The sequence below is a fragment of the Lipotes vexillifer genome, unplaced genomic scaffold, assembly GCF_000442215.2.
Source record: "Lipotes vexillifer unplaced genomic scaffold, Lipotes_vexillifer_v1.1 scaffold573, whole genome shotgun sequence".
Classification (NCBI taxonomy): domain Eukaryota; kingdom Metazoa; phylum Chordata; class Mammalia; order Artiodactyla; family Lipotidae; genus Lipotes; species Lipotes vexillifer.
Genome location: NW_006796432.1, coordinates 1060643 through 1081796, shown reverse-complemented (window position 1 = coordinate 1081796; position 21154 = coordinate 1060643). Strand labels below are relative to the sequence as shown.

Here is a 21154-nt window from a genome sequence, read left to right as displayed (position 1 = left end):
CGCCCCGCTAAGCCCTCCACACTCCTCTCACTCCTGACAAGGAAATCCAGGCACAAAGAGCTTCAGTAGCACCTGAGCTCATAGAGCCAGACAGCCTGATTCCAGCGGCCCTGCTCTATTCTTGGCCTCCTGCTGATGATGTACAAAGCAAACGACGGAGCAGACTGGGAACGGTCCACTTGGGAATACAAGCAGATAACCCTCCCAGTTAGGATCGGCCTTCTGGGGGAGGTAGGGGATCTTCACCGCCTCCCCAGGGTTGGTGGGCACAGGGATAAGTAAGGGAGGTCCCTCAGCTTCATCACCTCGGTACCCCATCCAGCAGCCGACACAGAGAGAGCACTTATTGGCTCATGCTTTACAAGCATCACCTTGCCTCAGTGCTTCTCAACTGGGGGCAATGTTGACCACCTGCCCCCCCCCGACTCCGCCCCGGCCTGGAGACATGTTTAGTTGTCCCACCTGGGGGGTGCTGCTGGCATCTAGAGGGTAAATTCCAGGGATGCTGCTAAACCTCCTAAAATGCACAGGACAGCCCCTCACAACAAAGAATTATCTGGTCCCAAATGTCAATGGTGCTGAGTCGGGAGAATCTGTCTCATTCACTCCCAGCACAAACACTCAGAACAGAGGCTCTTCCCCTTGGCTCCAATCCCTAGAGGAGGAAAGGGGCAGAGCCAGAAGGGATGCCCAGAGCCCTTCTGAAAGCATTCTGGCTGTCCTGGAATACAGTCTGACCTTCAACTATTCCAACTATTCGACTCTTCTGAGATGAGGCCACACTCAACCGTCCTCATAAACCCTTATTCTGGGGAAGGTGAAACTAACACACGCTCGGTGATTCCTGCAGAGGTTGCAAAGCCAGGCCAACGGGAAGAAGTGTCTCTGGGCCCAGAGGTGGCGCATGGTGCCGTGGAAACAGCTCTGGCTGGTGGGCTCCTGTACTAGCCCGAGGTGGCTTCAGCTCGCCAAGCCTGTTTCAGAGAATTGGGAAGGCAAGAGGTATCGTCAGGTCCTCAGCTGGCACGGTGCCTGGTGCACACAGTAGGCATTTAATAGGTGTTTGGTAGGATGAAGCACTCCTGCAAGAGATCATTCTCCAGGCCCCTGCCCAGCCCGAGGACTGCCCAGTAGCTGGGAGGCAGGGAGCTCTGACCTTGGCTGTGGTTTGCAGGGGGAACTTCAAGTGAGTCACTTCCCTGAAGCCACCTACACCCCTATCCTCGTTATCAAAAAATAAAGACAAACCACAGACTCAACAGGGCAGGGAACAAACATCCTGGTGGTCACACGGAGGGCAAGCTGGACAAGCCTTGCTGCCAGTCCTGTGATCTGTGCCAGGCTGTGGTTTTCACCAGCACTGCCATGGCCACAGGGGACACACATGGCCTGGGAAGCCTCTGGTTTGGATTTCTAAAAAAATGCAATTCTTGGGTAATTTCTTCCAACAAGTAGCCAGGGATGAAGGTCTGCCTAGAGGAAACCACTAACACGGGGGACTCGGATGTAACCGCTAGGACGTGAAACTGCCACAGACGAGATGGAGGATGAGGCCTCCCCTAGCGAGGACGGAGTGAAATACGACCCGAGTCACTGGATTCTGACCCAGACCCTAAGGAGAACACTGGCCTTGTTTTCTAGCTGCTGATCCCGAACTAGGAAATTCATGATTAGGAAATATAAGAAGGCAGGCCAGTTGTATGTGACTTCCAGGTCTTTGCTTTCTGCTCCCTGGGGCAGAAGTCCATACAGAAAACTAGGACTGTCTTGGAGGCAACAGGAGCGCTGAGCACACAGCTCCTGAGGGTGAGTGAGTTAACAGGTAAAATTTGGGAAGAGAGGAAACTGCAGGCACCAGATAGCCTCAAAGCAGCGAGCAGCCAATTACCCAAGCACACCAGCAACCTGCTTCAGGGGCCATGCTGCAGCTTCCCTGCAAGCATGAAAACGACTACCAGACACCAGCTAAAGCCATCCTCCAGAAACAGCCACGAACTACAGTAGTCCATGGGGATCCAACTTTTGCTTTTAGTTTTAATTTTACAAAATGATGCATTTTTTGTAAAATAATTCAAATCATACACAGAATTATAAGGTAGTAAAAATTCCATCGGCCAAAACTAATCACCTTTAAAAAACAATAATAATCACCTTTAATATTTAGATAAATAACTTTCCAAATGTGAATAGGTATATGTGCATAGATACAGAAACACAATATATAAAACTGTATATAATTTATATATAAAAATCTTCACATGATACCTTCTGTTCTGTAACCTCTTTTCCCACAAAGACATAGCCCATTTTCAAGTGAATACATGGGGTCAGGTACAGAAATGAGGCAACCACATAGAGAAGAAAGAACATCATTTGGAGGCTGGATGGACACGGTTTAAATCCAACCTTGGCAATTTGCTAGCTGGATGGCTTTGGACTCATTGAGCCCCTGGGAGTTTCAGGTGTATGAACTGGGAGATGATTAAACTACTTGGTAGGGTTGTTAGAAAGATCAGCAAGTGCCCCAGTTAAACTATATATAATTTGTTTGCGTTTGCGGGGGGGGGGGGGTTGTTATTTTTGCCGTACCACGCAGCATGTGGGATCTTAGTTCCCCAACCCGGGGTTGAACCCGTGGCCCCTGCAGTGGAAGCAGGGAGTCTTAACCACTAGACTGCCAGGGAAGCTCCATTTGCATTATTTTTTAAATTCCACATATAAGTGATATCATATAATATTTGTCTTTCTCTGTCTGACTTACTTCACTTAGTATAATATTCTCTAGGTCCATCCATGCTGCTGCAAATGGCAACATTTCATTTTTTTTATGTCTGAGTAACATTCTATAGTGTATATATACACCACACCTTAAACCAATTGTCTGCTGACAGGTACTTGGGTTGTTTCCATGTCTTAGCTACTGTAAATAATGCTGCTATGAACATCAGGGTGCATGTATCTTTTCAAATTAGAGTTTTTGTCTTTTCTGGATATATACCCAGGAGTGGGACTGCTGGACCATATCGTAGCTCTATTTTTAGTTCTTTTTGGAAACCTCCATACTATTTTCCATAGTGGCTGCATCAATTTACATTCCCACCAACAGTGTAGGAGGGTTCCCTTTTCTCCACACCCTCTGCAGCATTTATTATTTGTAGAGTTTTTGATGATAGCCATTTTTATTACTAATGTTTTCACCTGCTTAAGGAAAGAAGGAATTACCAAGCAGCTATTCTAATTCCATATTCTGACCCATCCCACCCTCTTGTCTAACACCTATTCAACTTTGGAGAAGGTGACAGTGCATAGGGGGGCCCTGCCACATCAACTGGCATGCCCAAGCTTGCTAAAATTTACCTAAAACATTTCTATTGCCTTAACCTGAATCAAAATACATTTCCTTGGGAGGGAGGGAGACGAAGAGGGAAGAGATATGGGAACATATGTATATGTATAACTGATTTACTTGGTTATAAAGCAGAAACTAACACACCATTGTAAAGCAATTATACCCCAATAAAGATGTTAACAAAAAATACATTTCTTGAGGAGTACAGCCATAAAATGCGAGAAACACACAGACACCCAAATAACTAGCAAATAAGTATCTGGATTTCATTAAATCTTTTTAAAAAAATAGCAAAGCAAATACTTACAAGGGAGAGCTGCTTCAAAGAAAAAAAGATTAGGGGAAAATGATGATTCAAATGAATTTAAAAATTCCATTTCCTCACCCAAACCCTTATTCAATGCACAGCTGAAGCTGAAATCTTATAATGACAAAAATGGCAAGATAAAGGTGAAAATGCCATAGACAGTCAGACTGGAAGTTAATAGGCAATATCCCCTTTGGAGAGTATTCGAGACTATATAACAGGGGCATTAAAAAAGGTTGATTCCTTCAACCCACTGATTCCACTTCTTGGAGTCTTTCCTAATAAAATAATCCTAGATATTAAAGAGAAAAAGAGAGAAATAGCCGTAGGCACAGATTTTCCTTGGATTATAATTTATAATAAGGAAATGCATAATAAGGGACATATAAAAAGAGAAAATATCCAACCTTATCAGGATAGTTAAGTAAATTAGGATGCACTTACCAGATAGAATTATAAAGACTTTAAAATTTGTTTACAAGAGTTATAACATGAGAAAAAGCTTATGCCACATGCTAGGGAAAAAAAAAAAAGCAGACTGTACAGCTGTAGCTACCACAGGACTTTAAAATTATTTTAGAAGACACATGAAACCTATGTATTATTCTTAAATAATGTTGTCAGCGACTACGTTAGGTGAATTTTTTTTCACCTTGCCTTTGTACCGAAACTTATTGTAATGAGCACGCATGACTTTTATTAAAAAGTATTCTTTTTCTTTAAAAAAAACAAAAACAAAAACCAAGCATGAAATAACAAACACGAGAGCAGCAGCAAGTTAAACAGGAAGGGAATAAAGATCTCTAGATTCCCCACACTAAGTCAGCAGTGTTAAGTAGATAAAAGAATTCCCTCCCAAGAACCGGCCTCTCAATGTGCCTGAGAAGAGGGAGCGGGGCAGGGGAGGCCAAGTGGACAGACTTGGGGAACCTTGGGGGCAGGCAGAGCCACAAACTGGGGGTCCCGAGAACAAGCCCGTTCACATCACCCTTCCATGTGGGCGCAATCGGGTTGGCTCTCCCAGCCTGATCTTAGAGGAGATGAGAAGCTCACACACGGAGCACTAAGCCAGAACTGACTGAGTTGCTGGGCACCCAACAGAACCCCGGCTATCCTGCTCCACCAACAGGGGCCAAGAATGGCCAGGTCCTGACCGGAAGATACTCACCTGGAGGTAGATTGCTGCCTCTTGATAATTCATCTCCCAGTTGTGTCCGGTGAGGCTGGAGGGGGAACTCTCACCCCCTGAGCTCAGACTGGGGGTGCAGGAGTCATGGACGGCATATTTGCCTCCATCTGCATTGCAAGAGGAGATTCACTTACAACCCAGGCTTAAGAGAATAAAGACACCATTCACCAGGAGAAAAGGTTGGCAGTCACCTCGTATGCTCACACACATATCCTATTAACTGTAAGTCAATGCACCATCCCATGTACTAATGACAGCAAGAATTAGTATGCCTAGTGAAAAATGTTTTTCTTACATGGATGGACACGAAGGGTATTATGCTTAGTGAAATAAGTCAGACAGAGAAAGACAAATACTTTATGATATCACTTATATGTGGAATCTAAAAAATAAGACAAACTATTGAATATAAACAAAAAAAGCAGACTCAGAAATAGAGAACTAGTGGTTACTTGTAGGGAGAGGGAAGGGGGGAGGGGCAAGATAGGGACAGGGATTAAGAGAATCAAACTACTATGTATAAAATAAATAAGCTATAGGGGTATACTGTGCAGCACAGGAATATTTTATAACTATAAATGAAGCATAACCTTTAAAAATTGTGTATCACTATGTTATACACCTGAAACTTATATATTGTACATCAACCATAACTCAATTTTAAAAAGTTTTTCCTTCTCTTGTTAAGTGAAAAAAGCAAGTACAAAAAAAGCACATACTGTATGCTATCTTTTGTGTAAGAAAGGGAGAAAACAAGAAAACACAGATATCTACTTAACAAAAGAAACAGGAAGGACAAATTAGAACTCGATGAAATTGATTGCCTACAATGGATGTAGGGAACAGTGTAGAAGTCACGCAGAGGGAGTGATCTTTTTGATTACTTCTGACTTTTGGAAGCGTGTTAATATACTACCTTGTCAAAAAATAAAACCAATTGGATTTTTTCACTGGTGCAGTGTCCTCTGTGGCTTTTCCCTGCTGACATCCATGCCCTTTCCTTCCAGTAACACAGCCCCATCTGCTTTTGAAGAACATCCTCTCCCTACCTTCTGTCCATATTCTTTGGCTCCGGCCAACTCCACCCCTGGCTCCCAGGCAGATGATCCAGTGCAATGAGATCCCCTCATCCCCCCAGGACAGGCGTTGGTTCAGGCAGCGGTGCTGACCCAAGCCCGGCCAATGAGGGCTGAACTTGGAACTTTTCCTGGACCAGTTAGAAAGGAGGGGCTGTTTCCCTGTTGCTGCTGCCGGCTGCCTCTGCCACGACCTGGGGAAAACCTGCCCGAGTTACATCCCTGGGATCAAGCTGTGCCCAAAATCTACCTCGTAGCGTTTCTGAAGTCTGAGCCCACAAATATCCTTTTACACTTAAGCCTGTTTGAGTTGGGCTCATCATAACACTCAGGTGTCTCCACTGACATATGCAATGGCACCGAGAAATGACTCTCAGCTTTTTAAATTTATTGGGAAGAAGAGAATCTAGGATGAGAATTTGGTTCCCCTAACCTACATTCCGAATGACCCACCTATGGGAGGGTAAAGAATCAAATGTTTGGATTAAGAGTCATGCACAGTGGCAGGGAGCAGATGTGTAAAGCTCACAACCAAACAGGAAAGGGGAGGAAACTGGCAGGGTTCAAAGGGCTGTTGGGTCACAAATGGTCCTTCTGACTTTGAACTGCTAAGCAAAAGCAGTCAGGTCTGCCCTCTGCAAAGCTCTTCTCTACCGAGTTTTAAATACTTTTACTGAGATACATTTGACACACAATAAACTGTACATATTTAAAGTATTCAATTTGATATGTGTTGACATGCATACACACTCGTGAAACCATTACTAAATACAATCAAGGTAATATATGTCACCCTTTCAAGCCCTCGCCCCCCACCCATCCATCCTCAGTCAACCGCTCATCTGCTTTCTGTCACCCTCAGACTAACCTGCATCTCTTAGAATTTTATGTAAACAGTATATACTCTTTTTTTGTGTTTGGCATAAACACTTCACTTGGCATAAATTTTTTTTTTTTTTGTGGTACGCGGGCCTCTCACTGTTGTGGCCTCTCCCGTTGCGGAGCACAGGCTCCGGACGCGCAGGCCCAGAGGCCATGGCTCACGGGGCCCAGCCGCTCAGCGGCATGTGGGATCTTCCCGGACCGGGGCATGAACCCGTGTTCCCTACATCGGCAGGCGGACTCTCAACCACTGCGCCACCAGGGAAGCCCCGGCGTAATTATTTTTAAACTCATCCATGTTATAGGGTGTATCAGTAGTCCATTCTGTTTTATTGCTGAGTAGTATTCCATTGCATGGATGTACCACAGTTTATCCATTCACATTTAGATTGTTGCCAGGGTTTCGCTATTTCAAATGAAGCTGCTATGAACATTCACGTACAGGGTATGGTATGGACAAAGGCTTTCATTTCTTTGGGGTAAATACCTAGGACTGAAATAGCTAGATCATACATTTAATTTTTTACAAAACTACCAAACTGTTTTCCAAATTGATTGTACCATTCTACATTCCCACTAGCAGTGAATGAGAGTTGCAGGTCCTCCACCTCCTCACCAACAATTGACATGCTCAGTTTTTTTAGTCAACTATTCTAAAAGGTTGTGATGGTACTGCATTGTTTTAATTCCAATGCTTTTACTTTGTGTTTCTTTAATGACTAATAATGTTGAGCATCTTTCCATATCTTTATTTGCCATTTGTACAACTTAACTGAAGTGTCTCCAAATCTTTCTTTTACCTTTTTCTTTCCTTTTCTTTTGAAGGTTTTTATTTTATTTCATTTTTTTAAAATTATTTATTTATTTATTTATCTATGTATTTATTTATGGCTGTGTTGAGTCTTTGTAGCTGTGTGCGGGATTTCTCTAGTTGCAGCAAGCAGAGGCTACTCTTCGTTGCGGTGCACAGGCTTCTCATTGCGGTGGCTTCTCGTTGTGGAGCACGGGCTATAGGTGCACGGGCTTCAGTAGTTTACCTGCTTATTTATTAGGTTATTTTCTTCTTTTTGAATTTTGAGAGTTTACATAAATATACAAATATTTATCTCTGATTAATATGTCTACTCCAGTTTTGATTATTTCTTTGAATTAGTGATTAGTGTAGCTTTTTCCATTCTTTTAATCTCTGTGTCTTTTTTTTTTTAAAGGAGAAACTTTTTTTTTTTTTGGTTGCACCAGGTGTGCTCCTTAGTTGTGGCATGCAAACTCTTAGTTGCGGCATGCATGTGGGATCTAGTTCCCTGACCAGGGATAGAACCCAGGCCCCCTGCATTGGGAGCACAGAGACTTATCCACTGCACCACCAGGGAGTTCCCTCTTTGTGTCTTTATATTTAAACTTTGTTTCCTGTAGGCAGCACAGAGTTTGGTCTTGCTCCTTTCTCCCAATCTGAAAAACTCTGCCTTTTAATTGGAGTATTTAGATTATTTACAATTAAGTAATTACTAATATGATTAGGCTTAAATATATCATCTTGCAATTTAGCGCATATTTGTCACATCTGTTCTTTGTTCTTGTTTTCTGCCTTCTTTTGGATGACTGTATATTTTTTTATGGTTCCATTTTATCTCCTTGTTGGCTTATTAGCTACAATGCTTTCTTTTGTTATTCAGAGGTTGCTCTGGGGTTTATAGTATACATTTTAGATTTATCACGTCTACCATCAAGAGACCATTTCATGTCTAGTATAAGACTCTTACAACAGTATAGTTCTTTTTCTCCCCTCCCAACTTTGTGCGTCTGGAAGCGAAGGGACTTCCAGTTCACAAACCTACTCTGGATTGAGCTCCATTGCTAGCATATATAACTAGGACAGTCTTTCTGGAAGGGACTGCACCAGTGAAGGATATAAGAAAAGTAATGAGTTAACACTACTTGCTCTGTACTAAGTGTTCCATGCTGATTAACTCATGTAATCCTCACCATCCCATGAGATACACACTAGCATAAATCCTACTGTACAGAGAAGTTAACAACTTGCCCAATGTCACACAGCTGTAAAGGGCTGAGCCAGGATTTAACCCCAGGCAGCACCCCTCCAGAGCAGCTGCATTTAACCACTACGCTATACTCCCACCCTCTAAGAAAGACAAGTCTGCGGTGAAGGACAGCAGAGAATGGTTTTAAACTAGTGGGAGCAAATACCTATGGATGGCTTATTATGTGTCAAAATCTATTCTGTGGCAGATTTTTTCCCCAAAGATAGCCACAGCATTACCTTTCATACTACATGCTCTTCCAGAACCCTGCCACCTCCCTATAAAGAGGCAGAGACTATGTCTCCTCCTCTTGAAACCAGGTGAGGCTTTGTGACTGTCTTGACCAATAGAGGATAGAGGAAGTAATGCTTATGACTTCCAAAGCTAAGTCGTAAAAATGCTTCCACCTTTTTCTCTTGGGTCTCTTGCTCTTGGAACGTAGCCACCATGTTGTGAGAGAGGCCCACGGAGGAGAACCAAGGCGCCCAGTCCACAGCCCAGCCGAGCTGCCAGGCAGCAGCCAGCACCAACTTGTTGGTCAGGCTGAATAAGTCATCTCAAAAACAGATCCCCCAGCCCCAGCCACTGTGTGGGGCAGAGAAGCTGGCCCTCCCCCAAGCCCTGCCCAAACTGCAGATTCATGAGCAGAATAAATGATGTCTTCGTCTTAAGGTGCTGTGTTTGGGGCTGGTTCGTTACACAGCAGTAGATAACTGATACATACCTGAGTACTTTCTACCAATCAAGTTATTTAATTCTCACGGCAATCCTGTGAAGAAGGTAATATTATTATTCCCACTTCAGATTTGAGGAGATTAAGGTGCAGAAGGGTTAAATACCTTCCTGAGGTCATGCAGCCAGCAAGAAGAAGGGCTTGGATACGAAACTAGGCTGGTTAGCTTCTAATTAGTAGGCTGCATGCCTCTCAAGGATTGGAAACCCGAAAAGTAGGACAAGGTAGTGTCGAAAGGATTAAAAATATAGCAGCGGGGGCTTCCCTGGTGGCGCAGTGGTTGAGAGTCCGCCTGCCGACGCAGGGGACGCGGGTTCATGTCCCGGTCCGGGAAGATCCCACATGCCGCGGAGCGGCTGGGCCCATGAGCCACAACTACTGAGCCTGCGCGTCCTGAGCCTGTGCTCCGCAACGGGAGAGGCCACAACAGTGAAAGGCCCGCAGGCCCGCGTACCACACACACACACACACACACACACACACACACAAATATATATATAGCAGCGGTTCCATCACTCAAATGGAGTAACAGGTAGAAGGCAGGACATCTGGCTGCAGCCAGCCCTTGATCATCCTGGTCCTGCTCTACCAATGCCAACATTTCCCAACTCTGATCCCAGTGCCCATTTCTGAAAGAACTAAGCCCTAGGCAGAGACAGGAGAAGGTCAAACCACCTTCCTCCGCCCGCTCACATGGATCAGGGAAGCATGAGCCAAAACGTGACTCCCAAGTAGGAGAAAGATGCCTGCCGGCATCTGTATGGAGCTGGGAGCTTGTGCGCCTGCGCCCTGTCCTCCATAACCTTTGCACGGCACGGCAGGAGCCAGCGCCCGGGACACAGCAGCCCTCGGTCGAATAAATAGCGGTGCTGGTGCGGGGTGGGCGGCGACAGGCTGGCACAGATGGCAGCAGATATTAGTGCCATTTTCCCAGCCCGTGCTAGACATAAGCGTCTGCAGGAGCCCCTGCCTTGGAGACCCCCATGTGAGCCTTCCGAGCCCTTCTTCTCGTGTAGGAGTCTCAGCAAATTGATCCAGCTTCTGCCTCCCGCCCGGGAGCTCTCTCATGCCCATCCTGGTGGGGAGACGTGGTCCTCCTCAACTTCTCCCCTTTGCCCCCATCACTTACACCATACACCACTGTGATGGGGGGGCGGGGGAACGCTACAGCATCCCCCAGTGCAGGCCGATCCTTGCCACTTCCACCTCACTCACACCAATGGCTTTTGCCTGGAAGCAGGTGACCCTTGGTATCTTTTATTATTTTTTTTGGCGATACGCGGGCCTCTCACTGTTGTGGCCTCTCCCGTTGCGGAGCACAGGCTCCGCATGCGCAGGCTCAGCGGCCATGGCTCACGGGCCCAGCCGCTCCGCGGCATGTGGGATCTTCCCAGACCAGGGCACGAACCCGTGTCCCCTGCATCGACAGGCGGACTCTCAACCACTGCGCCACCAGGGAAGCCCAACCCTTGGTATCTTGAAGGGCCCTGGTTTGGGTGAGAGACAGTCTTCTCCCCCGATGCACGAACAATTCCATCCAGTCTCTGAAATCCACAAGGACCCCTGGGACAGGGAGACAGACCAGACTTCCGGGTGCCTTGGGAGGACGGTCCTCACGGCCGGAAATCTTTAACATCACCTTCCCCCCACCCCTCCCATGGCCTATAAGTCGCCAGGTCTGGGAGGGTCTCCTCTCTCTAATCCATCTCCACTCCCCACATTCACTGGAGCCTCCTGCCTTTCACCTAAAAGTCAGCAACAGCCTTCAGGCTGGTTCTCGCTGCCTGGGCCTTTCCATGACCGCGGGGGAGTCTTGTTGCAGGATGAAGTCGGTAAAGCATAAATCTGATCGTATCCCTCAGCTGCTTAACAATCTTTCAATAGCTCGCCCTTGGGAAAGACTCAGACTCAGCAAGGGTCTTTAGGATCTGGCTCCCGCTGCATCTCTCTCCATTTCCTGTTCCTTCCCAAACTCCTAACAGACAGGTAGATCTTCAGAGGGCAGCTGGTTACTGCCGAGCACTAGGATGCTGGGGCCCCCATGCAACAGCGAGCATCACAGAGACAAAACGTATGCTCTCTAGTCACAGATCACACCTGGTGGCTGGCAGGTGTGAGGAGACATGTTGCGAGGCTACAAAGGGTAGAACAAGGACTTGGGAGGAGATATCACAGGACGGGCATTTCCAACAGATCCCAGAAAGGCTTTTCTAACTACAAGAGCTGCCCCTGGGACTTCCCTGGCGGTCGGTCCAGTGGTTAAGACTTCACCTTCCTATGCAGGGGGTGCGGATTCAATCCCTGGTCAGGGAGCTAAGACCCCACATTCCTCGTGGCCAAAAAACATAAAACAGAAGCAATATTGTAACAAATGCAATAAAAACTTTAAAAATGGTCCACATCAAAAAAACAATCTTAAGAAAAAAAATAAGAGCTGCCCCCAAATGCACTGGGCAAAGGAGGCTTTAACTCTGTCATGTTTGATTTATTAAAATTAAATAAGCACTAAGCTCTGGTGGCGCTGGGTACATATGTATTTGTCATTTTATTCCTCATGTGATCTGTAAGTTAGAAATAATTCTTGGGCTTCCCTGGTGGCGCAGTGGCTGAGAATCTGCCTGCCAATGCAGAGGACACGGGTTTGAGCCCTGGTCTGGGAAGATCCCACGTGCCGCGGAGCAACTAGGCCCGCGAACCACAATTACTATGCCTGCACGTCTGGAGCCTGTGCTCCGCAACAAGAGAGGCCGCGATAGTGAGAGGCCCGCATGCTGCGATGAAGAGTGGCCCCCGCCTGCCATAACTAGAGAAAGTCCTCGCACAGAAACGAAGACCCAACACAGCCATAAATAAATAAATAAATAAATATTTTTTAAAAAGAAAGAATTCTTAATAAAAATATTTTAAAACCAACAATGAATGGCATTGTTCTACTCGTTGTTTTGATGGGCATCCCCAGGGGTGGCGTGCAGCTCCTAGGTGCTGGGGGCCCTGGCTGGGGACTGGAGGTACCTGGATAGTCCCTGCCCTCTGGGGGCACCTGTCTGCCAAGGCAGCACATACGCCATCAACACGGGGCCTCAAGAGGAGGCTTCAACAGAGGGAGGTTCCCCCAGCAAGTGGCAAGTTGGACCAGCTGCCTTTGCAATTCACAGCATCTATGAATTTACAGATACATAAAGACGGTGAGGGGGACAGGCAAGGGGGTGCAGATGGCTTTAAAAATGACTCCCAACTCATGAACCACCCATGGGGCCGGCCATGCCACACCTGGTGCAGAGCCCAGCCGCTTGGATCCTGCTGGCTACCAGAAGCCTTCCACCAACACTGCCTCGCTGCACCAAGAGGGTGACAGGGTCTTTTTTAGCACACACGTCTCTCCCCTACCCTAATTAACCTCAGCCCCACAAATCTATGTAGCCCAAACCTCATCAACTCAGCTTTTGCTGAAATAACAAACACACTTACAGGGCATATTCTGTGTGCCAGGCTATTCTCAGCACCATATATTTATTTATGTATTTATATAAATGTATATATTTCTATAAATTTCATACTCACAATAACCCTATGAGGTAGCGACCATTATTGTGCCCATTTTACAGATGAGGCAATGGAAGCCCAGAGAGATCTGTGAACTTGCCCGGGTCTCACACATTTAGAAGGTCAGCAGGTTCTGTGCTGAGAATCCCCACGCTAAACCATAGAGCAGGGTTTAGCGTGCTCTATGGGCTACGGGGCTTCCCTGCATGGACTTGAGTACTTTCTGCTGCTCATCTTAGAAACGATGAGTGTCAGGTCTGGGGTCTTAGAAAGGATGATGGTCAGGTCTGAAATGGATCACAGAGACCACTTAATTGAATGCCCGTCTCTTAGAGATGGGAAACTGAGGCCAGGGAGGGGAGGTGTGCCTGTGTAACAGGGCTGATCCATCAGAGAGCCAGCTCTAGCACCTGGGCCTCCTGGCTCCCCTTCTAGAGCTTCCTAACCACAAACACTGGTCACTCATCCCTCACTAGAGTAATGTGGACAGTGGTCTGATGCCCACTGTCTGCCACTATGTAATTGCTGGTGCACAGCTGTGAGACAAATCAAAGAGAATAAGCCACTGGCCTAATCCTACCCACCTGGGCCAAATCTGCACTTGCTGGGAGAAACAGCAGCCCCTAGGTCTCCAGGTGAAAGTTGATGATGCAACTTTTGGGGCATCCCCTGCACAGGGAAAGTCTGGACAACAAGGCGGTCTGGAGGGCTCTCACACAGCACCCCAGGTCCAGCCCCCTCCTGTGATCAGGGACCAGCCCTCACACCAGTGGTTGTCAGAGACCACATAAGAATCAACATGTTCGACCTCTGACTTTGGCACCGTGCTCACCCAGAGCAGGGTGGGTGTCTCCAGACGAGCTGGAAAGGCAAGGTCAAGGCATACCACAAGGGCCCAGCTGGAGGAGGTGGGATGACCTCACGACGGGGCTGTCGGGGAGCTGGCCATCCGCCGCCTCGTCCAGGAACATGATGGCTGGCCCTCGCCTCTGCATTTCCGTCTTTCCTGGGAGGCAGCTGGCCGGAAACGGGCGGGAAGAAGGAGGGAAAAAAACGATACACAGAGCGCAGGAGGGTGGGAGCGGCAGTATTCTGGCTCCCACAGCAAACCAGCTTCTCCGCTGCCAGGAGAAGGGCCAGAGGAAGCTGACCAGGAACATTCTTGGCAACCAGAAAGATCCCATTCAGAGCCTCTAGGGCAAGTCCCCCCCACCCCAACCCCCAAAGAGAAACACTTTGTTCTGCACTTCGGGTGCCCTGGGCAGAGAACTCTCCTGTGAAACCAGCCTGCAGGCTTTTCAGGCCCAACGACCTTCGCCACTAAAGATTTATGCATCACCAACCCCTTAACTGCCCTCCCTGCATCCTGGCAGTCAGCCCAGGGAGGTGAACACAGAGGAGAAGGAACAGAAAGAAACTGCTGAACTGACAGGCATTGAAATACAAAACAACAGTAACAACAAAAGAACTGCCTCCAAGTAGGAGAGAAGTTCCCCACACAGAGGACAGGCAGACAAACCAGGATGACCTGTTTGCACAGATGGTAACGTTTTCCTCCAAGCTGATGTAACAGGACCCAGAGGCTCCCTGCAAAACAGCTGGCTGCTTTGCATGCAGCCTCTGAAACAACCCTGTGGGGAATCCAAGATTTCCGCATGCAGCAGCATCCTGGTGGCACTGGGTAAACAGAAACAGTTTCCATATGCCGGCTATAAAGCGGAGCCAGGGAGGAGAGAGAAAGAACAGGCAGGTGAGGAGGGCTTCTGTGACCCACCCCCGCCATCCAGCGAGCGCAGGGTCCACTAGGGCTGGGTAAATCACTGCGGCCCTCCTTTGGGGCCTGGGCAAGAGGTTGCTTTGGATAAAAGGCATGTGAGCTCCTCGTGGGAGGTAGTCCTGATCGGAAAGACTGCAAGGCAGTGACTGTTCTTGGGCAGGTTTATACTGAGGACCCCACCCCATTCAATCCTCCCTCCTTTTCATTCTCATTCTCTTACACATACACAACCTTATGCGTTCACACACACACAGCCCGCACATCCTCTTCAAGACAAAACGTAGCCCTGAACACCCAAGTTCGCTCCCAGCTGTGCCCCTCCCAGCCCTTGGCTCACGATCTTGATCCCCAGAGCCTCAGTTTCTTCATCCATTAACCGGGACTGGTGCCAACTGTGCACCTGGGCATCTGAGAAACAAATGCAAATACCCACAAAGCACTTGGAGCCCTTCGGACACCAGTGCCCACAGAATGACAACGAGCAATCACCCAACCATTTGCCAGTTGTCGCTGAGAGCCCCACTCCCTGGGAAAAAGCTTGAAGGGGAGAGGAACATAAACCAGAGTGACGCTGATGAGTTTTCCAGGCTTGGCGTCGCCGCCCTGCTTCTGTGCCGGCTGGCTCTTTAAAGGCCCCCAGATAAAAATCAGGCAAAAGACACTACACAGAAAGAAAGCAGAGCACACATTTCCTTCTGCTCGAGACTTCTCTGCTGATGACTGACTGCACGATGGCCTGGGAGGTAGACCCGCGTCATCAACGCACGTTAGGAGAGGCTGTAAACCCAGGCAGAACCCCGGGCAAATAGACTAACCTCCACAAAGGCGAGAGCTGGCGTGCAGCCCTCCCAGTTGAATTGCTGGCCTGAAGCCCAAAACCTGTCCTTCCAAAGGCTTAAGCCAGCGGAGGAAAGGAAAGATGAAAGGCTCACCCAGGCCGGTAGTGGGTCAAGCACTGTTCTAGAAGGAGCCCTGGTTTGGAAGTAGCCAGGATAACGCCCTGCGCCACCTCCAACTCTGTTTCTGGCCAGCTGACAGGGACCTAAGTGGCCAAATCCAGAGGGATTCCCTGCAGATACACAAGGCCAGCCATGGAAGGGACTTGAACTGGGTAGCAAGTTGAGAGCAGCAGCTATAAACAGAGGAGATGTACGGAAAGTCGGGAGGGGTGAAGATCAGAAACAACACTCTTGGGAGAGGCCCGGAAAATAAGCATCCCTTGGTAATTTAGAGTAGCAACTGCTGTCCCAGGGGCCCACCCTCAAACTGGCCACGCAGGGAACTCACACCCTGAGGTTGCAAATGTGACCTTGAGAGCAAGTCTCTAGTCTTAATAAATCATGCGGTTATTTGGGGGAGAAAAGGGGAGGGGAAAGTTTTTAAAAGGCTGACCTTCTAGATGCAAACAAATATGGTTTCATTTGAGGAGACATTTCCTCAGCACCTACTGTATACCAGGCATTGGGTTAGTTGTTGGATTTGAAAAAGTAAAACCATGAACTTTGCCCTCACGGAGTTCACAATCAGGAGGCAGAAGAAGGGATGTGATTCTGGTGCATTAAAGGCACTTGTTAGTTACAACAGCCTAGAAAAGGATGTGATGACAACGACCGTCCACGGGGGCTGGAGAAAAGAGGCAGAGAGGGATTCAGGGGCGATATCCGTGCTGGCTTTGAAAGGATGAGGGATGAAAAGGTGTTCAAAAGGGGGATGGCGATGGAGTGAGGGATACATTCCAGAAACAGGAAGGTCATGCATAAAGCACAGAGAAGCAAATAGCAGGTGATGTCTGGGAAACTGCAGAGGGTTCGGTAATTCTGAAGCCAGAGATAAGGCTGATGTGTGGGAATGAGAACAAGAATAACAGCTCACTCAGTGCTTTATGTTTGTTAATTCTTTTAAGTATAAAAGGCCCCATGAACTAGAGACTATTAATATCTTCAGTTTCCAGAAGGGGAAACTAAGGCCCAGAGAGGCTAAGTGATTTGCCTAAGGTCACAGAGCAAGAAAGGGGCCAGGCTGGGGTTTGAGCCCAGCAGCCTGACTCTTTTGTGAGGCAGGAGCAGTGGGTGGGCTGTAAGCCGTGTTAAGGAGACTGGACTTGAGCTGCTGGGTTTTACCAGCAGAGCAGTTGGACCAGGTGTGCCAATCGGAAAAACGCAGGCCAGGAGGGCATTCTCGGTTATACCGTAATCCCATCTACATTCTGCACAGGCAAAAGGGCAAGGTCCTTTCCCCGGAGGAGCCATGGTGAGCTCATGTTTACAGAGCAGTTAACTTGCCAGGAGCCGCTGGGGTCACCTCCACTGTCTGATTGTCTTGACCACCCTGCACGTGAAGAACCATGTCTTGCCACTGCAACACAACCCAGCACCACCCTCCGCCAAGGCAAAGAGAGAAGAAGGGGTTTGCCAGATGCTGGCAGATAATCTCTTGGTGAGGCTGGAAGTGATTTCCATCTTCTTTAGTCTGTGAATTTCAAGGCTTGACTTGGAATTGTAGTTCCTGCTCCCGGGCACCTGGGTTTTTTATGAAACAAAAGGCTTTTATTCCCACTAATAACTCATCACAAAGTATTTATTGAGCACCTACCATGTGCAGAAGTGCATCGGATGCTTTGAGAAAACATTTGTAGACACTACATCCATCTCCAAGGCCTACTTTGCACACACACACACACACACACATAGAAAAACATGCAAACTCCACTCTGTTTACCCAGTGAAGAGGGCAGCACCTGTGTGAACATCTGTCCTGTATTCACTTGGAAGCATTGGAGATGCTAATTGTGAAACGCACAGGGATGGGGACGGAAACAGTACAACAGCAAATGGGCACAAAGGCATTTTTCACCGCACGCTGGTGCTCCCTGGGCTTCTGCAGGGGGTCAGCGGATAAGTGGTGCTCAGAGGAACAAGTCTGGCTATGAGACTCGTTCTCCACGTGGCTACTGATCAGAGGTCTGCTCTAGCCCCTACCTGGGAGCACCTGGGGGGCTGACTGGACCCGGCTCCCATGAACACTGGCCACAGCCCAGCATCTGGATCTCCTGCGAGCTGGTGGCTATACTCAGAAGAGGGGCAACAAGGGGTAAGACGGCCGGGAGGCACAGGCGCCTTGGGGGAGTGACATGTCAGGAGGAAGCCTACAACCCGCAGAGAGTTTGATGGCCTGGGCACAACACTTCTCCAGGACCCGGGCTGGCCTGGTGGGTGCTGCTCCCAGGGGAGCTGGCAGGGCCTGAAAGCCTGTGCAGTCAGTGGCCGGGCACTGGGCTCGGCCTCCTCTTCCTCCTCCTCGGTTCCCTTTCTGTCGAGTGGGGAAGAGAGCGCAAGAGGCATTGTGAATAAAGAAAAATACGATGGAAACCAAAGAGCCGCCCTGCAGAGTGGGCGGGGGGCGGGGGTACTTCAGCTGATTGTCTCTGCAGTGCACCTGGATGCTCAAGGAAATCAACATGTGGTTCCCCCATCTGCCACCACAGGATCCCTAGGAAAATCCAAAACCCAACTAACATTCCTTAAGAGGAAGAATTTAATAAAAGGAAGGGCAAGCTCAAGTCCTCAAGGCAGAGAGTCCTCAGATTATCTACTCAGAGGATCTAGAAAGGGCGTCATTGCTACTTTGTTGAAAATGAAACCCTGATCCTTTACTATTAGAGTTTCCACGTACTGAGGTGGCGCCGGGAGGCGTTATACGGAATGTCCCATTTACTCTTTATGCCACCCCTGAACGGAGATGTTCTTCTCCCCGTTTTACAGCTGAAGAAAGTGAAACTCGGGGAGAAACCGAAGCTTAGCTCCTCCTTCAAGTTTGCACAGCTGCTGAGAGATGCCACTAGAAATTCAACCCCATCCTTTGCTATAGACCAAGAGACTCTGAAGAAATGTCAGAACACACTACATCAGCAGCATGTATGATCACTCGCCCGACACACACACATGTCTAACAACCTGAGGATTCTCCCAAGCTATCCCCGTCTCCAGACTTGGGAGCCCCTGCCCACCCTGGGACAGTGTCCGAGCTCCAAAAGGAAACAGCACAAAACATGCAGCAAAAGCAAACAGGTCAACTGGCCTGAAGGCTGAGCAGGCTCTGCAGCTGAGAAAGTCTGAGCCCCATTGAGGTGACCAGACAGGCTCCAGGGTGCGCAGTAAAAACTGCCATTCACAACAAAAAGGCAGGCCAGCCAGGTGCGAACAGCCGAGCCGGCAAGGAGAGGGGACCCTGGGGTGTCACAGAGAAAAGGCATCACGCTTGTCGACGATCACCCACAAGTGAAAGCTGACGCAGCCGGCAGCCTGGAGTGGCTCCAAGCCATTAGCCAGCGCTGAGCACAGTCACTCTCCCCGAGCTGATTTCCAGCAAGAGCTCAAAGAATAAGAAAAAACAAATAAATAAAATCCCAGTCTAACAAAAAGAGAGATTAACAAGAGGGAGAGGTGGCCTACGAGTGGTGGGGTGGTGTAGGGACGAGCTCAGAGGTGAGGGAAGCGGGGACCACACCACCCCGGAGCTGACATGGCAATTATGAGATGTGTGCACCCCGGAGAACTCCAAAAGCAGAGACCAAAGACATCCCCAAAGTAGGCTGCTCCTAGGGCAAGCAGGGGCCAGGCCCCGCCCGGCCTAGTTCTGACCTGATCACACGTGAATGAGTCTCCTGGTCACCCCAGATGGTTCCAGGGGCTGGTTAAGCTGTGACAAACAGTCACTTGGGCCCCTGGGTGTTTTGAGAACCTAGTGACTCACTTCCAGATATGTTACTTCATGGGAGTCTGTTATTAAGTGCCCTGGGTGTGTGCAAAGAAGATGTGGTCCGTGACTTTGCAAAAACTTGTGCTCCAGAAACAGGCACATCAGGACCCAAAACAATAGCACCTACTCAGGCACAAAGCAAACCCTGATTCAGTACGTGAGACATTAATCAAACCTGTCACATGCAGGTGCTAGGGAGCAAGTGGGCCTCCGCGCAGCATATTCAGAGGATGCGAAGGTGTAGAAGTGCAGCCACTCCCCCAACCGGTTAGGAGCGGTTAGGGGAGCCTCCATGGAAACAGGACAAGATCTTCGGCTGAAGAAATACGGAGTGGGGATAGATCAGAAGCAAGAGACAGCAGCCCACGGGAAGGTTTGGTAGTGAAAGTGGTTCAAATGAAAAAAATGTGAGATTATGTCACTGTTAAATAAATGAGATGATAGGGGACTTCCCCTGGCAGTCCAGCGGCTAAGGCTCCATGCTCCCAATGCAGGGGGCACGGGTTCGATCCCTGGTCGGGGAACTAAGATCTCGCATGCCGCGCCGCACAGCCAAAAAATAAATAAATAAATGAGATGGTATGAACAGCCCTACATTTAAGACTTTTGCTTATTGGTTCTAATTTCTGGGAGGGGTAGTGCAAGAATGAAGGCCCGTCAGCCAGGGGTATAACTGAGGTGGAATTTCTCATGGCCTGGAAAGTGCTGGGGCCACTGCCACGTGGATGGGGGCCAGGTTGGGAAGGTGGATCAGAGGACTTGGCATTCAAGGTCTTCATTTTCATTTGATCCAAGAACTTGGCCTAACCTTCACCAAGTGAACGGGTCTGAGTTTATGGTTTCCTTATCTATATACTCTGAAGTTAATGAAAGTTTCAAAGCCACTAGAGCTTGGATGGAGAAATGTTCCCTCTGGGCAAGGCCTGAAAACAAAGGTGGCAGGTCTGTGATCCGAGAGCAAGAGGGACCCACAAACCTGCCTTCCCCAGGGGTGTGCTGGGCACACAGCAGCCCACCAACACTGATGACAAACAAGGCCCACGGCTCCACTGTCTGCCTGTGCAGGTCACTTCCCTCCCCACCCCTCGAATTGCACATCTGAAAAATGGGCATAAATACTGTTACTTCACAAGGGCTCGTAGGAGCAACCGCTTATGCTAACATTACTGTACACAGTGTTTCCAACTGCAATCAGTTGTAATAGTGCTTGCTGCCTCCAGTGAGAGAACAGCAAGAATGGCTCTGGGGAAGACTTCTACTTTAAGGTAGCATAAAGGATGCTCTGATTTGTAGCTCCTGGATTCACCGTTGGGCCAGGGTGCAGGGGTGGAGCCCACAGAGCACTCATGGGAGATATTTGCTAGTGTTGTTACAAATGCAGGCTGAAGTCACCAAACGTTCACCTGGGAGACTCTCCCCAAACATAACTGAGTCTTCCAGGGAAAAACAAAGCCCCTAAATCACGCCTTAAAAAAAAAAAAAAAAAAAAAAAAAGCCTGCA

The 21154-nt window shown here is 48.3% G+C and overlaps 1 protein-coding gene across 2 annotated transcripts in view; it reads right to left on the bottom strand.

Moving 5' to 3' along the window:
- TPCN1 (two pore segment channel 1) overlaps positions 1 to 21154 on the bottom strand; it is a 64357-nt gene that overhangs the window by 26612 nt on the left and 16591 nt on the right. The window contains exons 1-2 of one of the 2 annotated variants that reach the window (XM_007468574.1): positions 15711 to 15804; positions 4825 to 4952 (exon numbers count right to left, since the gene is read on the bottom strand). In XM_007468574.1, the coding sequence (XP_007468636.1) occupies positions 4825 to 4857 (33 nt within the window). In that variant the 5' untranslated portion in view covers positions 4858 to 4952; positions 15711 to 15804. Of the gene's footprint in view, positions 1 to 4824; positions 4953 to 15710; positions 15805 to 21154 lie in introns of those variants that run through there. The other variant, XM_007468573.1, reaches the window with a different exon arrangement.